Source organism: Globicephala melas, chromosome 3 (genome assembly GCF_963455315.2).
Source record: "Globicephala melas chromosome 3, mGloMel1.2, whole genome shotgun sequence".
Classification (NCBI taxonomy): domain Eukaryota; kingdom Metazoa; phylum Chordata; class Mammalia; order Artiodactyla; family Delphinidae; genus Globicephala; species Globicephala melas.
In genome coordinates this window covers 69,287,245-69,307,626 of record NC_083316.1, presented here as the reverse complement: position 1 = coordinate 69,307,626, position 20,382 = coordinate 69,287,245, and the positions used below count along the sequence as shown (strand labels likewise).

The following is a 20,382-nucleotide window of genomic DNA, read 5'->3' as shown; positions in this document are numbered from 1 at the left end:
AGTAAACAACCTAACCTTACACTGACAGCAATTAGAAAAAGAACAAAAAAACCCCAAAGTTAGCAGAAGGAAAGACATCATAAAGATCAGATATATAAATAAATGAAAAAGAAAGAAAGGAAACTATAGCAAAGATCAATAAAACTAAAATCTGGTTCTTTGAGAAGATAAACAAAATTGCAAAACCATTAGCCAGACTCATCAAGAAAAAAAGGGAGAAGACTCAAATCAATAGAATTAGAAATGAAAAAGGAGAAGTAACAACTGACACTGCAGAAATACAAAGGATCATGAGAGATTACTACAAGCAATTATATGGCAATAAAATGGACAACCTGGAAGAAATGAACAAATTCTTAGAAATGCACAACCTTCCGAGACTGAACCAGGAAGAAATAGAAAATATGAGCAGACCAATCACAAGCACTGAAATTGAAGCTGTGGTTAAAAATCTTCCAACAAATAAAAGCCCAGGACCAGATGGCTTCACTGGCGAATTCTATCAAACATTTAGAGAAGAGTTAACACCTATCCTTCTCAAACTCTTCCAAAATATAGCAGAGGGAGGAACACTCCCAAACTCATTCTACGAGGTCACCATCACCCTGATACCAAAACCAGACAAAGAAGTCACAAAGAAAGAAAACTATAGGCCAAAATCACTGATAAACATAGATGCAAAAATCCTCAACAAAATACTACCAAACAGAATCCAACAGCACATTAAAAGGATCATACACCATGTTAAAGTGGGGTTTATCCCAGGAATGCAAGGATTCTTCAATATATGCAAATCAATCAATGTGATACACCATATTAACAAATTGAAGGAGAAAAACCATATGGTCATCTCAATAGATACAGAGAAAGCTTTCGACAAAATTCAACACCCATTTATGATAAAAACCCTCCAAAAGTAGGCATAGAGGGAACTTACCTCAATGTAATAAAGGCCATATATGACAAACCAACAGCCAACATCGTCCTCAATGGTGAAAAACTGAAACCATTTCCAGTAAGATCAGGAACAAGACAAGGTTGCCCACTCTCACCACTATTATTCAACATAGTTTTGGAAGTTTTAGCCACAGCAATTAGAGAAGAAAAAGAAATAAAAGGATTCCAAATCGGAAAAGAAAAAGTAAAGCTGTCACTGTTTGCAGATGACATGATACTATATATAGAGAATCCTAAAGATGCCACCAGAAAACTACTAGAGCTAATCAATGAATTTGGTAAAGTTGCAGGATACAAATTTATGCACAGAAATCTCTGGCATTCCTATACACTAATGATGAAAAATCTGAAAGTGAAATTAAGAAAACACTCCCATTTACCACTGCAACAAAAAGAATAAAATATCTAGGAATAAACCTACCTAGGGAGACAAAAGCCCTGTATGCAGAAAATTATAAGACACTGATGAAAGAAATTAAAGATGATACAAATAGATGGAGAGATATACCATGTTCTTGGATTGGAAGAATCAACATTGTGAAAATTACTACCCAAAGCAATCTACAGATTGAATGCAATCCCTATCAAACTACCACTGGCATTTTTTACAGAACTAGAACAAAAAATCTCACAATTTGTGTGGAAACACAAAAGGCCCCAAATAGCCAAAGCAATCTTCAGAAAGAAAAACGGAGCTGGAGGAATCAGGCTCCCTGGCTTCAGACTATACTACAAAGCTACAGTAATCAAGACAGTATGATACTGGCACAAAAACAGAAATATGGATCAATGGAACAGGATGGAAAGCCCAGAGATAAACCCACACACATATGGTCACCTTATTGTTTTGTGTTTTGTTTTTGTTTTGGCGGTACGTGGGCCTCTCACCATTGTGGCCTCTCCCACTGCGGAGCACAGGCTCCAGATGCGCAGGCTCAGCGGCCATGGCTCACGGGCCCAGCCGCTCTGGCATGTGGGATCTTCCCGGACCGGGGCACGAACCCGTGTCCCCTGCATCGGCAGGTGGACTCTCAACCACTGCGCCACCAGGGAAGCCCAGTCACCTTATTTTTGATAAAGGTGGCAAGAATATACAATGGAGAAAAGACAGCCTCTTCAATAAGTGGTTCTGGGAAAACTGGACAGCTATATGTAAAATAATGATATTAGAACCCTCCCTAACACCATACACAAAAATAAACTCAAAATGGATTAAAGACCTAAATGTAAGGCTAGACACTATTTAACTCTTAGAGGAAAACATAGGCAGAACACTTCATGACATAAATCACAGCAAGATCCTTTTTGACCCACCTCCTAGAGAAATGGAAATAAAAACAAAAATAAACAAATGGGACCTAATGAAACTTCAAAGCTTTTGCACAGCATAGGAACCCAGAAACAAGACGAAAAGACAACCCTCAGAATGGGAGAAAATATTTGCAAATGAAGCAACTGACAAAGGATTAATCTCCAACATTTACAAGCAGCTCATGCAGCTCAATATCAAAAAAACAAAGAACCCAATCCAAAAATGGGCAGAAGACCTAAATAGACATTTCTCCAAAGAAGATATACAGATTGCCAACAAACACATGAAAGAATGCTCAACGTCATTAATCGTTAGAGAAATGCAAATCAAAACTACAATGAGATATCATTTCACACTGGTCAGAGTGGCCATCATCAAAACATCTACAAACAATAAGTGCTGGAGAGGCTGTGGAGAAAAGGGAACCCTTTTGCACTGTTGGTGGGAATGTAAATTGATACAGCCACTATGGAGAACAGTATGGATGTTCCTTAAAAAACTAAAAATAGAACTACCATACGACCCAGCAATCCTACTACTGGGCATATACCGTGAGAAAACCATAATTCAAAAAGAGTCATGTACCACAGTGTTCACTGCAGCTGTGTTTACTATAGCCAGGACATGGAAGCAACCTACGTGTCCATCAACAGATTAATGGATAAAAAAGATGTGGCACATACACACAATGGAATATTACTCAGCCACAAAAAGAAACAAAACTGAGTTATTTGTAGTGAGGTGGATGGACCTAGAGTCTGTCATACAGAGTGAAGTTAAGTCAGAAAGAGAAAAACAAATACCATATGCTAACACATATATATGGAATCTAAGAAAAAAACAAAAAATGGTCATGAAGAACCTAGGGGCAAGATGGGAATAAAGACGCAGACCTACTAGAGAATGGACTTGAGGATGTGGGGAGGGGGAAGGGTAAGCTGGGACAAAGTGAGAGAGTGGCATGGACACATATATACTACCAAATGTAAAACAGCTAGTGAGAAGCAGCTGCATAGCACAGGGAAATCATCTGGGTGCTTTGTGACCACCTAGGGGGGTGGGATAGGGAGGGTGGGAGGGAGGGAGACGCAAGAGGGAAGAGATATGGAGATATATGTATATGTATAACTGAATCACTTTGTTATAAAGCAGAAACTAATACACCACTGTAAAGCACTTATACTCCAACAAAGTTGTTAAAAAAAAAAAAGGTAAAGCAGTATTGAAAGTCAGAAGTTTAATACAAAGAGATAGAATGCTTAGAGACCTGTTAATAATACTGAAAATAAGCTGGAAAAATTGTAGAGCTGTGCAACTAAAGTGCCGGGAAAAACAGCCGAACGAGCAGTGCTGTCTAGTGTTCCACAGGCTAGGCGTGCATACCAGTCATCTCTACTGGTGAGGGCTGCCATTAACTTTCACATTAGACTTCATGAACTAAATGCTCAAGGTCAGTCAGTGTATTGGGTTCTATGCTTACACAAAGCGAGAAATATTCAATGACTGCTATCTATTTGGTAACACAACAAACAGTGTATTCTCAGGATTTTCAATAGTTACTGGAATACACAATAGTGTATTCTCAGGATTTTCAATAGTTCACTTCTCCTTTCTCTGGTACTGTTTGCCACCTCACTATCATGAAGGAAGCAGCTTTGTGAGAAGAATCCAGTACACACAAAGTAAGGCAGAGTAGAAAGACTGAAAAGCCAGAGGTCTGATCCAACTACATCTAAAGGCCAAGCTTCCCATACTGTAAAGGGAGGGGAAAAGAATCCTATGAAATCCTACCTTGCCCAAACTTTTTTTGCTTTTTTTTTTGGGGGGGGGGAACAGCTGTTTTTAGGAGATATTAAGAAGGGTTTGAGAGAAAAAAAGGGAGAGTATCAAGGTCCAATGAATTCATGAAATACTGCATATTATACTCCCCTCTTGGTGATTCACAATACAAACACTGGCTAAAACTCCAGAATGCCCCTCTGTAAGGAAAATTATTTGTTCAATTCAGCATTTCCCAAACCTATCTGACCATTTAAAAAATGAACTGTTAAAATCACTAATGTGATCTCCTAAACACAGTTTGGAAAAAAAGATATGACAAGCTTTTATGCTCCACAGGTACTTCTCTTGAAGCCTTCCCACTTAAATAGGATAAACTAGGGTTGCCTAGTAGAAATGCCATCCTGCAGCATAAGTTGTTAAAAAAATTTGTTTTAATTGCCTGCGTTTTATTCATCATAGCAATAGGTAATAAAAGTGCTAAATATATCTAAAAACACTCTAGAATGGATTATTGATAATTCTGATGGTGAAATACAAAGAAAGGCCCTTATTACAAAAAACTAGATGTAATCAAGAGCTGAATTTGCCTTGTGCTGTTCAGGATTTACCTTTAGTTTATACGATTATTTTATTTTTTTAAAAACTCTAACATTAAGAAAAAATGTTTTTATTTCAAATCTGAAATACTCCTCTTTCCTATTGAAATAATTGTTTTTATACTATAGTTGTCTCTCAATGTCAAGTTTCTTAGGAATCAAGTTAATAGTACAACTGAGTGTATCTACTACCATCAGATGCACTGAGTTAACCAAGCATGATAAAATAGGGGAAAGGAGACAAGACTCAAAGTAAGTCACTCAAAAGAGTGGTGGTAGGTGCAGGCAGGAAACACACTACATACAGATCAAGTCTTACTACAGGAGAGGCATAGATTCCAAATGTTTCTATGTGATATAGTAGAGTAGAATTTTATGCATAGGTTAGTCTAAAATAAGTAAGGAAGACAGAAATTACCCTAGAGAGTATATGTGACATTTTCAGATTTCACAAATTGGTTTGCTATGCTTTGAAATGATCTGAACATACTATTTTTTTATTAAAACAATTCCAAAAAGAAATAGGAAACCAATTTCTTACCTGCCAAAGAGACTATCATGAACAACATAGACAGAACACACGCTGAGATCTATTAATCCTTTTGGTTTTGTAGCTCGTTTTTCACTTTCAAAATAAATAAGTTGGGCATCACTGCCCTCTAAGATAAAATATAAATTTTTCCACCTTTTTCCTTTGCCTGTTAAAAAAAATTGTTTCCCCTTAGCCAAATAATGAACTATGAAGTCACATATAGTAAAATCATAAAAATTATTGTTGCTAAAAACTAAAAATTAAATATTTTTATTCCAAAGCTTAAATAACACCAATCCTTACAAAATGAGAAAGTGTCTGTAATATATCTGTAGAAAAATATCTTTTGTTATATTGCTTGCTTTAATGAGTCACCGAGTAAGTGACAAGGGTACCTTAAAAGTATGTTTAGAGATTTCATTATGATAAAATCTTTAAAATTCTTGCTTAGGATTCATTCTTTTCCAGTCATGAGAAAAAAAACTCTTCTACTAATCATGCACCCCTCAATGCCCCAACATTTCTTAATGCCAAACTGAGGCAAATACATAAAATAGAAACATCAATACTATGAATGTGCCAAGTGCCGATAAGAATTTTCTCTTAAAAAAAAAAAAGTTATGGGGTAAAGAGGGGCTCAAGAATCAGATACCAACTTATTAAATACGTATCTCAGATAAGTTTTATGCCCAATATTTACAATGTTTCTAATAAATGTTAACGGTAAAATACTGAAATTGAATCTTTAGTCTTAAAAGTTTCACACTTACCTTTTTTTAGAAGATAACCTTTTTTAACAATGTTTTTATAAAAGGCATCCTTTGTTTTACGACGAATTGTATTATAAATTTCCTTGCCATCCACTGTATCATTGAATACTTGTTCTTGATCCTGAATTTTCAAAAATACTAAAATTATTTCATGAATTCTTGATGGAAATGAAGTAAAACCTACTAAACTACCAATTTAAAAACCAGATTGTCTGTCTAGACATTAAAAAAATTTTACTACTAAAATCTAAAATACTGTAACATATATATTATTAAGAGATCTTTGCTTTCCAAAGAAATTTTCAAAAAAGTGCACTTACCATTTCTCAAGAATATGGACAACTAATAAGCTTTTTTTTTTTGAAAAATACAGGGTTTTTTTTAAGTTTTACAAGCAACATTGTTTTGAAAACATGAATTTGTCCAAGCATAACTGATAGATTAGAACCAATTTGAGCATAAAGCAAATTCATGTTTGCTTATGGACAATTATATCCATGAGAAACTCTATGTGAATGCAGAAAATTGCACCCAGCTGAACTGAGATGCCTAGGAATATGCAAAATACATCTCAAAAGCCTAAAAGCCTCCCCAGCTTCACCGAGTGTTACACGCCATACCCATCCATTCACATCTGGTGTTCTAACATATCTGATTTCAGATAATCCTCCTTGTACCACTTCCCGCTATTTACAGCCCTTCTGATGGCCTCTTCCACAAGTAAACTTCAGGTCTTTTTCAAGGTAAAGTGCCTTATTTATTGTAATATTTAAATATTTCTTACCCATTTAGCACGTATAAAAACTACGCTACATTTTTACTAGCTTCTTATCTTTATGTGTCACTGATGAAGTTTTTGAGTGTTGTACCCTTAACCCCCTTTTTTCCATAATCCTGTGGTTTTTATTGCATGATTTCATACAACATCATGACTTACAGGAATGTATGTGTGTTAAATGCTAAATCCCTGCCCCCCTACAAGTAACAAAAAGAATTATGATGTCAGGAAGAATACAAAGCGAAGAGTGCCTTTATAAATGACCTTCCCAAAATAAGTCAATCTTCGATATTACCATCAAGGTCCAATGGACCCAATTTTAGTTTCTTAGTTTCTTTCTTGAGCAGCTCTTACTATTTGCAAGAATTAATATTTTATGACTTTGTTTTCTTAGAGACTTATGGATCCAGCTGATCGTTTTATAAGTCTAAGATATGTTATGGGATTTTCACGAATCATATTTTTCCTATATCTTGAAACACTCTGCTATTTCATCATCGTAGGAACCATTTCATCATGACTTAACAATTATTCTCAAGTATGCCAAAGAGGAGGCACTGGCAAACCACAGCACATGGACCAAATCTAGCCTACTGCCTGTTTCTGGACATAAGGTTTTATTGGAACACAGCCATGGCTCATTCCTTTACATACTGTCTGTGGTTGCTTTCACACTACAAAGGCAGTTTAGTAACTGAGACAGAGACTGAATGGCCCACAAAACCTAAAATGTTTATTATCTGGTCCTTTACAGAAAAGTTTGCCAGCCCTTGGTCTAGAGGGTGATCCAACAGTGAAATAAATCATCTCTATTGCATCACCCTTTGGCATTTTTTACTGTGTGGCCAACTATTGTAGCATCTTTCAAAAAAGTATAAAAGGCCATCTTTGTTATATTTTTATTAGTTTTCATTGAACACATAAGAAAATTCAGAATTCTTAATTTTCTGATCATAACAGCAAAGAGAAAAAAATTGACAAAGAAAGATGTGTGACAATTACAAAAAGACTCAGATGATAAATGCAAAGAAACAGCAAGACTCTGGGATCTATTGTGATGATAAAATTGATTTTGATAAGCAAAATCTCAGATTATAATTCTTCAGATGGTAATCTCCTTTGGTGATTTTTCTCAAACTAAGAATCGCTGAGTGAATGATATATTTCTAGGGGAAAAGAAATATAGTGCTCTCATCTAGTTAGTGATTCAATAGGAAGGACATCATCATGCAATAACTTGTAACAAGTATCTAGATTATCCTGTTTCCTAAAAGGAAATGAGGATTCTTTAAATTTTTATGATTGTGCACCAAGATTTACTCAGTATGATTTATAAATGGACAAAGGTTACTAGAAGGAAACATATAATGTAGAAATTTTAAAATTCACCATATTGATCATTCTGATGTTTATAAACATAAAAATGTATTACACTTACGAAGCAATAAAGACTGTACTATCCAACAAAATTATGAACCATCAAAGTTTTCAAAAGTATTGCAGTTGATGATGCAAGAAGAGCAAGAAAGAATCATAAACTAGAACCCAGTTGAAATATATTTAAAATCTGGAATCAGTACTGCATTTTGACAGTAAAAACGTAAGAAGAACCAGAGTAATCGTAAGAACTTATAAAAGATGTATCTGAAATTTGGATTTACAAGATGGATATGTTCCAAGTCCGTGCATGACAGTGGATGAGCAGTTAGCTGCCTTCTATTTCAAGTATGTAACCCTTTATAACCAAGGAAATATGGAACAAAAATGGGGTTTGCTACATTTAAATTCTTATTAAATTTTCTAATAAAGTTTTTTTGTACTAAACCTTTATTCTTACTTCTACAAATTATTCAGAAAATGACTAAGAATATAAAAAATTTGAAAAGATACATCGCACCCAGATGATAAATAGTGATGACTACCTCCCTAGTTGTATAGATTTGTGCTTACCAGTCTTTATTACAGTAGTGATAATATTTACTGTTAGGTGCAGAATGGGGCACATTTGTAGTTTATTTAAGACATATTACTACACTAACATTTGGATTTAAATATCTGATTTCAAGATAATCTATATAAGTCTCTCCTACTTATTTTAAGATAGGGGCTGATCAACTGATCTGTAACTCCTACATTAGAAGACACTACAGGCAAGGACACAACCTCACGGTCCAAGTTCTAGTAAATTACTGGATGACAGGAGGGAAGGCTTCTCAGCCTACTCTTTGTACACAGTTCTGAAGAAGGAAGTCTTATATATTACTCCCCAAGGGAAGTAGATAATCTGACGGGTGAGAGTTTAACAGCCACTGAAGCAAGCTTTTGCATAGCGGTTAGGTGTGCAGGCTCCTGTAACCAGACCTCAGTTGTAAATCCTGCCTTTGTCACGTAATGGCTAAGAAAACTCATTTAATAAATTAATTCAATAAATGTTTGTTGAGTGCCAGGTACTGTTCTAGTTCTTGAGATACATCAGTAAATAAATCAAATATCTTTACCTCCAAGGAATTTATATACCAATGAAGAAAAGAGGTAATAAACATAATAAGCAAATTGTATGTTAATAGGTGGTAAGTGCTCTACAGGGTAGGGCAAGTAGCAGCAACAAATAATGTGTACAAGTAGGTCTCAATTGTGAAGCTGATTTCTGAGCCAAATTTGAAAGAAATAACAGAGTGAGGCGAGTGGATATTTGAGGGAAAGTCATTTTGAGCAGAGTGAACAGCTGGAACAAAGATTCTAATGCCAAGATCCTGGCATATTTTTTTAAAATAGCAGAGAAGCCAACGTGAGTGGAGACGAGTGAGAGAGAAGGATGGTAGAAAGCATTCAGAGGACCACTCTAGGGTTTTGCATGCCACTGCAGGGACTCTGGCTTTTACTCTGAATGAAATGTAGAACACCTGTAAGTGTTAAACAGAGGCGTGCAATGGTCTGACACATTTTAAATGGATCCCTCTGACTGCAGTGCAGTGTTAAGGGGGGGCAAAAGTAGAAACAGAGAGATGAAGCCAGATTCTGGTGATGGTTGTATTCTAGATATATTTTGAAGGCAGACAGCATGATGTTCTTGACAGTTTGGATACAGAGTGTAGGAGAGAAAAAGAAGAGTCAAGGATGACCTGATGCCTTAAGTAATTTACTCTCTGGTTCCAGTTTCCTTATCTGTAAAATGGGCATAAATACAGGATCAACCTCATCAAATTGTTTAAAAAGTTAAATAAATTAGGGCTTCCCTGGTGGCGCAGTGGTTGAGAGTCCGCCTGCCGATGCGGGGGACACGGGTTCGTGCCCCGGTCCGGGAAGATCCCACATGCCACGGAGCGGCTGGGACCGTGAGCCATGGCTGCTGAGCCTGCACGTCCGGAGCCTGTGCTCCGCAACGGGAGAGGCCACAACAGTGAGAAGCCCGCGTACCGCAAAAAAAAAAAAAAAGTTAAATAAATTAATACGTATAAGAAACAGTGCCTAGAATATAGTGCTCCAAAAATGTTAGATATCAATATTTTTAGTGTGGGGTGCATTGTCTCAAAAGGCTCCTTCTTTTCCTGTAATTCGTCTGAAGTGTTAGTTCCACTAAGTTAGCACACCTAGCTAGGGACTCTGCTCTTTCTCTTCCAGCATCTTACCTGGAGTGGGAGTATGCAGGATCACCTCAGGGGGAATGAGATGATTCTGCTAGCTAATCACTTTTACATTAATAAAAGGACATTTTTAGCCTTTGGGTTCTCTAATAGTTAGAATCCTGCTAGGAAGGATAGGTAAGTGTTATGATTCTCAAACATCTACTGTAACCTACTTTTACTCCAGGCCCAAAATAATTGACTTCAAATAGCATTTAATGGTTTTTGTGAAGTAATCAAATTGCTCTGTAATCAGCATTTGTTATTTCTGAAGTATTCAAAGCATTATAGGCATTTTTGCAGATGACAATAATCTGAGGTTTGTTCAGTTATGAAACAGTAACACAAGTAAGAATGAGGCTCACTGTATATTTGAAGTAATTCTTAAAACTATCTCATAACATAAGTATAAAGTTTAAGTTTACTAGATGTCAAATGCTATTTTTCCAACTGTAAAAAATTAAATTAGAAAATTCTAAGCATAAATTCAGGATGGGAAAAATGCATGACTTAACTTGTGGGCCAATAAAATAAAATTTGTTAAAAAAATTTGTTGACTTAGAAACAATTTAAAATCATCATTAATTCAAACAGCCAATGTGAATCAGAATTTTAAGGATATAGCAATGGGACTGAGTGGCAGGATCTGTCATTTGTAGGTAAAGGCACCTCTGATTCCTAATAAAAAGATCCTAAGCTGTGGTTTCTAGAAAGCACATACCGCACTATGTGGTTTTAAAAAAAATTGGTCAAAGTCCGCCAGAACTGCCAACAAAAGTGGTACATCATTGCTAACTACAGATACTAGGAGGGTGTCAACAAGGAAGTAAAACTTGAGATGGATCTTAAACTTGCAGGATTTAGATAGGCAGAGAGGAAGAAACTGACATGGAGACAGCAACAAACACAATAAGACACATTAGTGATAATTCAGAGGATGAAGTGAGTGCTTCCTGTTGGAAAGGAGCTATTCATTCAATTAATATTGATTGAATACCTAATGCCTAGTACTATTCTAGGCACTAGGAATACAACACAAAACACTTGCCCTCCTGAACTTTACATTCTACCAGAAAAGCATGAGGAACTGAAGCAAGATACATTAAAATGTTTCAAGATGATGATTCTTAAATTTATATTAAGCATCAGAATAATGATGACCCCCCCCCCCCGCCTTCAGCAGCTGCAATGAATAGTAGGCTATAACCATCAGAAACTAACTTGTTCCGAGGAAGAAATATTGAGAAGCTCGAGACACTACAAATCACTATGAAAGTTTAGTGGGGTACCCAAAACCTCTCACAATCTTTCTTTATGTCCCTAGAATATCACTACCTCCATTTTCCACATAGGAAAATTCTTAATCACTCCTTTGAAGTACCTTTTTCTAACCCCTGCTACAACCTTTTCCCACCACACTTTAGGAAGTATCATGGGCAAGAAACAGAAGCTAATCAATCACCCTATGCATTAAGCAACTAGTATTCAACAGGCCCTCTTGTTCAAGGCCTGTCTTCTTATGTTCTGGACTTCAGCCACTCTTGCCTTCCCTAGGACCTTGTACGTGGGGTATTGCCATTACCCCATCCCTCACCCACCACTGTCACTCTCCTCCCGAGTACAGAGACATGCTCAAAAATTTCTCACCATAAAACTACAGGCAAATAAAACAAAGAAATAAAAAGTTTAAAGGTCTTTTGGCCCTACATCATCTTCTAGCTATCATTTTTTAATTTATTTTCTTTTCTTACCAGTCTCACCTAGACAAGCCTGGCTGTGATTTATCCTGGCTGTCTCCACTTTTGCCTCCAACAAACTCACTCCTTGACCCAGTGCAACTAGGCTTCTATCCCCACCACTGCTTCTATTCTCAAAAAGCCACCAAGGACTTCCTAATAATTATCTAGAACCAACATAAATAAAAACTAAGAGATTCGCTTATAAGTATTCACTTTCTGAAAGAATCTGTATAATCTGCAGTTTTAAATTTTATCCAATTTCAAATGCATGGATGTGTGCATAAACATATCACCAAAAATGCATTTTAAAATAAAATGCTAATTATTGTTAAAAGAAAAACAACACTGACCTGCATTGGTACAGGTTCCTTAAGATAATACCCTTCAACAATTTGTTCTTTTCGATAGTGATCTATGATGTCCCCAATGCTGTTAAAATAAAAATTACTAACATTGACATAATTTGTCTCATAAAAATTGCAAATCTTAAAGATACACCAAACCTTGTTAGCAAGGATTCTCTATTTGCAAGTCTTTTCCAAAGTATATAACCAGAATACATTAACAGACTATATGATCATTACAGTCACATTACTTTAGAAAAACAAGAATGTTCCTACTATTGGTTTACAGATCAGAAATACTTGAGTCAGAGATTTCAATTTTCCATCAACGTACTCAAAGCACCACTATACGTGAGGAAATGATTAAAAGTCTTTTTTTTTTTTTTTAAACAAAAGTATCTGAGAGACTGAGAAAGAAAAACCGACAGACAAACGGCATTTATTTTTAGCAAGTAGTGAATTCAGGTAAACTTCAAGAATTTTTATCATCAAAACATTTACATATTCTGCTTTTATATTAATCAGATGGAGTTAGGTCATGAGACATAAATAGCAGGTGAAAGCAGAAACAAATTTAAAAAAAAAAAAGGAAGAAAGAAAGACAGAAAGACCAGGAGCTAACCTTATATGTAGGATTATTACTACAGTAGGAAGGGCCTATTGATGATTTTGATAAAAAGTGCTATACAATATTCTTAATATTTGGGAAATACTACAAATAAAACAAAACTGAAAATAACATTATATAATGTATTTTAACACAAATTTTAACATGACATAATGAGTTTTTTAAATATAAAATGTTTCTCATGATCAGTTTGTCATTTTATTGTCCTGAATATGTAAATTCTAGAATTTTAAACTGTCCTTTAATACACTAGAGGAATTGGTATTTAACGACAGCTACGCAACATTTCTCAAAACAGATCTCATTAATTTACCCCTTGGTTTTTTTCATGTTCTTCCTACTGATCCAATAATTGGAATAAACACACACACATATATATTTATATATATATATTTATACATATATTTATATATATATATAATTGGATATATATTTATCACTTGATTTTTTTTCACAGTTCTTCCTACTGAAAAAATAATTGGAACATATGTTGTCTTTTATCTTTGGAGATACATATACATATATACACACACATATATATCTCTGATAATAAAATATCTGCTATACTACAAAATTATTTTAAACTAAATAAAGTATAATGTTAAAAAGCAAATAGAAGATTTGAAAGATTAATAAAAAAATTATGGATGAATATGAACTAAATACCAGATGTAGCATTTAACAGGAGGGGGTAGGGGAATGAGAAAAGTAAAAAGGTATTATCACAGAAGGACAAAGAAGGTTATACGTTTTTAAAGGAAAAATGTTAACACTAAAGAAAAACGAAAATCAGAAAGAATACATTTGAAGATACCTAGGTACCACAACAGAGATGACTATGTGTTTCAAAGCAAAAGGCACCAAATCTGAGAAAATATCCAAGGTCTCTGGCTCTACAACTGTAAATGCAATCTATTCTGTGTAGCACCTCAATGTTACGATATAATTCTTGACCATGAGCTGAAAGAACAGAATACTACTGCATGGAGTACATACAGTTCAGACTGTCCAGGAGCAAATTTACAAGCATGTGGCAACCAATCAGATATATTTTTTACCAATGACCTGGACTTCCAAGAAGTTTTTTTTTTTAATTACTCTTTAGTTCATAGTCTACCCAGATATGCCTAAGGAAACAGTCAAGAGAGACACAACAAACAAATATTTCCTAGACATTCCATAGTTCTAGCCATGAAATCAGATTTACAACTCAGAAAATTAAAACATGTTAACTATAAACCTGTAAAATAACTGTGAGTTTCTAGAGATACTATATCCTGTACTTTCATTTTAATAATTTACTTTTTAATAAATATAACTCTCTCTCTTCTTGAACACTACATGTTAGTAATCTTAAACGTCTGACCAAAATCTTCCCTCTCCCTTCTTAATCACCATCTCAACTACTCTCTTCCTACTGATTCTCCTATGCATAGTTGTACATCCTTGAATTTATCAGTCAGCTTACCATCTTTTCTAGAAGACCTGAGCACTAATAACGTAGGAACAGTATCTTTTTTCTTTACTATATATGCACAGATCTGTATAATACACTTCAAAAAGTAGATCACTCAATAAATGTTTACTGAATTATATTTGTTGTTAAATGCCTCTCCTACTTTTCTAAAATTTTAAATATAGGAATATTAAAGTTATGTCTCAACAATGTAGTTTCTAAATGAAACGGACATAACTGCTACTTCTCTTTGCCTGAAGACTAATGTAGAGTTAATGTGGAGACAGGTCAGCAGAATTTGGCTCTGTTACAGATTTATTGGATAATCCAACTTTACACTTCCATATCTAAACAATAAGTGATAATCATAAAGGTGTATCTTCTTAGAAATTACTTCATTACTGACATTAATGCTGAAATGGAGTATGGATTTCCAAAACAATTATAAAAACTGCCATTTTCTAGGCATGAGGGTCACATAGTTCCAGCTTTCCTTTAAAAATGATTTTTTTTAATATTAAGGCTAACAACAACAATACTCCTGAATTTTATAAGATGAACATATACAAGGGGAATAAACAGTCTAATTTGGGGGAATGACCACGGACACTACATTAACATATATTTGAAAAAAATTTAAATCATAATTTTGCAAGCAGACTAATAATTTGGAAAGAAATATACTTCAAATATGTATTTCTTCCTGTTTCATTCTGGTCTTTATCAACAAAAGAGACTACCTTTATACATTTTACAGGCTGCCTCCATTATGTAGGAAGAATTTTCATCTTTAGACAATGTGTATCGTAAAGAAGTTTAAATCAAGCAAAACAAACTTCCACCAGAATTAATGTAAAATACTTTATCTTAAAAAAAACTCCATGCAAACATTTATCAATTCAGTTAAGAATGTTTTCAATTTATTGTTTTATATATTCTATGCCCCTAGAAACCTGGACAATGGGAAAATTTAATTTACCTTCATAGAGAGCTCAAACTGCACCTAGCTAGATTTTCAGTGAGGATGTCTAGATCAGACTGTAATGCTAGAAGGGGTTCAAGCAGCTCATATATGAGGTGTGTGAAAAGGTCCAATAGTCTACACTCATCTTCCATTTGATGTCGTATCACTCACTATCCACTGAATAACTGGCAAGCAACAGAACTTGTTTTAGGTTTTTTGCTCTGTTCTATTTTAAGGCATTAAACTAGGAAAATGCCAGCATTTTAGCTTACACTAGCCTCCAAAAGAGGAAAATCATTCTACTCCAGAGTTATCCGGAATGGGAAAACGTTTACACTCAGAAATAAAATGAAAGATTACTTTCTATTATGCAGAAAAAAAAACAGCTGACATTCTATCATATGTTTTTTTCTATTAACTGGTTTTCCTAATCAAGTGAATGAAGTCCAACCTGAGTTTTGGGACAAGCAAAGAGTTTACCAAGAATTTTAAAGGTGAGAAGTAGGAACCAATAATTACAAATAATACCAACTTGAGAACAACCCAATTATTTTGGGGTAACATTATTAATAAGTCTCAGGTAAAAAGGTTCTTAAAGAGTGACCTATTAAAATGTCTCACTGATAAAAAACGGTAATATATTTTCTTTTTCTTAGATTAAATGTTCTGCTGTCCTACAGATAATGTATGGATTTAGCAAATTTGCTTCAAATAACTTGTGCATAACTAATCAAAAAATTACATAATTTTGGAAGGAAATAAAAAGTTATTAATTTATATTCACATTTGACACTAGCTAAAGAATTCTTGGATATGACTACTACTAAATTATATTAAATGTCTTATAATTTTAAATATTACAAAGTCAGAAACTTTTATATAATTTTGATTCTGATATATTATATTATCAAGATTTCAACTCTCCTTGCCAAAAGTAAAACTAAAAATTTCTCAAAACTTACCTGTTATAATATCGACCTCCCATCATAAACTGATTGTTTGGTGTTGGACATATTTTAAATCGCTGAATATTTTCATTGGTCCGAAAATAAAGTGAATAGTCACCAGGAGTATTATCTGATGGCCTCACAAGAAAACTGCAGACTTGACCAACTATAAAAATTAAGCTGTTAGTTTTATTCCCTAATTATCAAATTAAAAAAGAAAAAGCGTTAAGTAGTACAATTACAAAATACATTCAAAAGTCAAAAACATATGTAAAATTTTCACCAGGAACTTTTGATTGTTTTGGTTTTTTTTTTTGGCTGCACTGCACGGCTTGCAGGATTTAGTTCCCCGACCAGGGACTGAACCTAGATTTCATTGCCAGGGCAATGAAAGCGCCAAGTCCTAACCACTGGACCACCAGAGAATTCCTGAAACTTTTTTAAAATAAAGATAATTTTAAGGCAATTTCTTTTTGTATTTTCTGGTTTATGAGGCACAACCATCCATGATGTTGCTTGTCTTTATTACATAAAAATACAGGGCAGAAATGTGCAGCACTGACTTCTGGTTAATAAGTCTACACCTGTCATAACTTGGAAAGAATACTCTAACCACAGATGGGGTTACTGGCTAAAACTACTACATTCTGTTTGCAAAAGAAAAGTCTAAAAAAGTTAAAGTGAATTTTATTTAAGAACACTCTGTACTTAAGTAATGCTTCTGATTAAACATTAAAAAGTCATAACTATAATAAAATAGTACCAAAAGCTTACAAAAGTAGATTCAAAACAACTGAAATATTTGTGTACCTAATCAAAATCAATACACATGCACTATTTTTCATTTAATAGGCACGATCTTGAATAGTCATACAGAAGCAAATTATCATGTATTAAATATTTTCATATTAATTTTAGAGAAGTCTTTTTGACATCTGCAACTGGCAGTGACTTTTACCACTAAGATGCTTTTTTACCTTTTCTCTGTTTAAGTCCTAATGACAGAAAAGATCAGAACTTGATTGCTTTTAGGAAAGCACAATGAACACTTAGAATATCAGACGTCATTTTTATGTAAATTACTAATAGTTCCAATCATCTATCCAAGGCATTTACTACCAAGTAATTTCATGTTCAATACAAAAAATAAGAATTACTGCAAAACTGTGCATGCAAGTGCTTATGTGCTTTGGTGCTTATTTTTCCTGGGAGAAAATCATCAGACTCTTAAAAGAGCACATGACCGAAAGAAAATAAAAACTAACGTAAGGAAATTAAGTTTAGCTCTTTTTCAATTTACATGTCTAAAACAAGACTGAGTGCCTCAGGTATTTGTTGGTGCAAGTTCAAAATCATAAGTGTATATTCAAAATTCAGTAAATTCACTAAAATAAATATTTTGGTCCCACTTTGAAAGCAGGTAGCATGTCATTTTGGTTGAGCATTTGGTCTCTGTTACTACCATATAGAATTACCATGTTCTTTAATGAATTTTTAACCTATATCCCCACAATAAAATTGAATACTTCCTAAAACTGCCATACATCTTTCAAAAGAGCTAACTATTAATTACATTAAAGGCAATGACTTATGTCTTGAACAGTAACTCAGATAAGATCTTTAAATGATCAGTGGTTTATTCATCATATACATTGAACTCTGGTCATTTTTAAAGAACTAAGACTTCTAAATTACAGATTACTTATTAACTTCTCTCAAATCCTTCTAAAGTACGGGTTCCTGAAGAGATATTTGGTAACTAAATTAATTCAGTCTTAAATTTTAGTTAGGATAAGTGATAATGAAATAGTTTTTGTTTTAAATAATAAACCCACAGTACAATTCAATTTTTATTTTGCATATCTCTGTAACCACACAGTTTTAGGAAATGTTAAAATCAACATATTTTAAATAAGGCCCAATTTTATAATTCTACAAGTATACAAAGATAAATGCAAGAACATTTGCTGCACCTGAACAGCAAGAAAATGAAAACAACATGATATTCCTCTATAAGAGACTGATAATAAATTATGGTATCTGTACAATGGAAAGCTTATGGTCATTAAAAAGAATAATGAAAATTTATATATGCAGATACGGAATGATTTCCCAAAATACATCTTAACATGAAAAAAGTGTGTTGTATGTTCCTGTGAGAGCGTGTGGGGGGGTATGTGTAGCGGGGTAAGTAGGGGTGAGGAAGAAAGACAGACATGAAACTTCTGGAAAAAACACTCATCTGGCACTGCTTCTAAGGAAGAATACAGGGGCCTGGTGCAGAAGGAAAACACACTGCACTGAATTTTATACTGCATGTTTTCAACTAAAGAACACCCAAAACCAAGAACAGCAATTTATCTATGCTGGGCAAGAAATTACAATATACATAAATATCAAATGAATGCTAAAGGCAAAATACATGATAAATGGTTGGTTCACTTTTTTATTCTTTTTAAATAACAACATTAGAAAAGGAAAGTGAATATATAAATACCTGTCATTAGTAAATTATAAGCTTCTTGTTTGGAAATTTTCCCATGGAACCATCTTGAAAAAAGAATATATTAAATATGTAAATCAAAAGTCTTTTTTGCTGTTATACCATCAAAACTAAACAACTAACACAAGTTTAATTCAAGCTGACATAATGAAATAAATGCAATGCAATTGATCAAATGACCTCATTCCTTTTACATTTGTTACTACACTTTGTAAACATGCCTAAGTTCAACAAAATATAGAAAAATTAGGGACTATCTATTATTAACTACAATTTCCATATTAATTACCAATACAAAAACAGCAATGATTTTAATTCTGATAATGACAAATTGTTAAGCTTACATCATAGCTAGCATTCTTTTTTCTTTTTATTAGGAGGGGGGAGTGGTAGAGGTAGAGCCTACCAGAACTGCCCGGAAAAAAAATTAGTGGATTAATTTTTCTCATACTTCTCTCAAAGTGAATTTCTCTATAAGTTCTCTCTTCAAATCAACATGGTTGATTCATACTTTACTGAAAGCCAGAAAATAAGACTGAATGATGAGAAATAATAGATACCAACATCAAGAACTGAAAGAAAAGAATGACTTAGTATTACTAATTCTATTTGAGCTAATGGCCTATCATATCAGATTGCTAGAATATTTAATGTTCTGCATACTTAAAATAAGCCTTTAGAAATTATTATAAAAGGCATTATAGTCAAAATCTACTGCATATAATAACTAAAGTATTTAAATAATTTACCTTAAAATGATATATCTGTTTTAAAAAATTAATTACTAGTAATTACTTAAAATCTCTCATCTGAAGGACTATTATCTATCTTGCTGATTAAGACATGTTATATGTTAATACCAAGCTGACAACTCTAGATTACCTCTCTACCACTTTGCCATATATTCTTAGGGTCTATAATTATTTTTAATTGTGGCTTAAAGAACAAGTTGGAAAGTAAAAATACTACAAGACTAAAATATATAAATGCCCTAAAATCCAATGTTACAGGTTTAGAGGCTGTTCATACTGTTTTAAATTATCCATATTATTACTGGTCAGAGTATAAAATATAACTGAATTTTTAAATTTTCACATGAATAAAATGTTAAACTTTTACTTTCTCTCTTTAACTTTATTCCAACCCTTAACTCACTAATTCAGATTTCCTGAGGCTCATAAAGCTAATTATGAATCATTTAAAACAAGTATACAATAACTGGAGCAGTCCAGGCTGCCTTAAAAGGCAGTAAAGTGCCATCCTGCGTTCAAACACAGCTGAAATGACCATTTACTACAAATGCTAAAACAACATTTCTATATTCTAGTAGACAGTTGATTAGATGACCTCGAAGGCCCATTCTATATTTCTCTATAGCTAGAATAAAGGAGAAAAGGGGAATCTGAAAGGGGGAGGGGGCAAAAAATAGCGTTTAGAGAACAAATTGGCAA

At 33.9% G+C, this 20,382-nt stretch overlaps 1 protein-coding gene across 1 annotated transcript in view; it reads right to left on the bottom strand.

The window, feature by feature from the left end:
* The window catches only part of RASA1 (RAS p21 protein activator 1), a 108,855-nt gene that overhangs the window by 26,634 nt on the left and 61,839 nt on the right, over positions 1-20,382 (bottom strand). The window contains exons 7-11 of the mRNA XM_060295986.2: positions 18,926-18,978; positions 16,444-16,594; positions 12,440-12,518; positions 5,950-6,070; positions 5,189-5,345 (exon numbers count right to left, since the gene is read on the bottom strand). Of these exons, the coding sequence (XP_060151969.1) occupies positions 5,189-5,345; positions 5,950-6,070; positions 12,440-12,518; positions 16,444-16,594; positions 18,926-18,978 (561 nt within the window). The remainder of the gene's footprint in view (positions 1-5,188; positions 5,346-5,949; positions 6,071-12,439; positions 12,519-16,443; positions 16,595-18,925; positions 18,979-20,382) is intronic.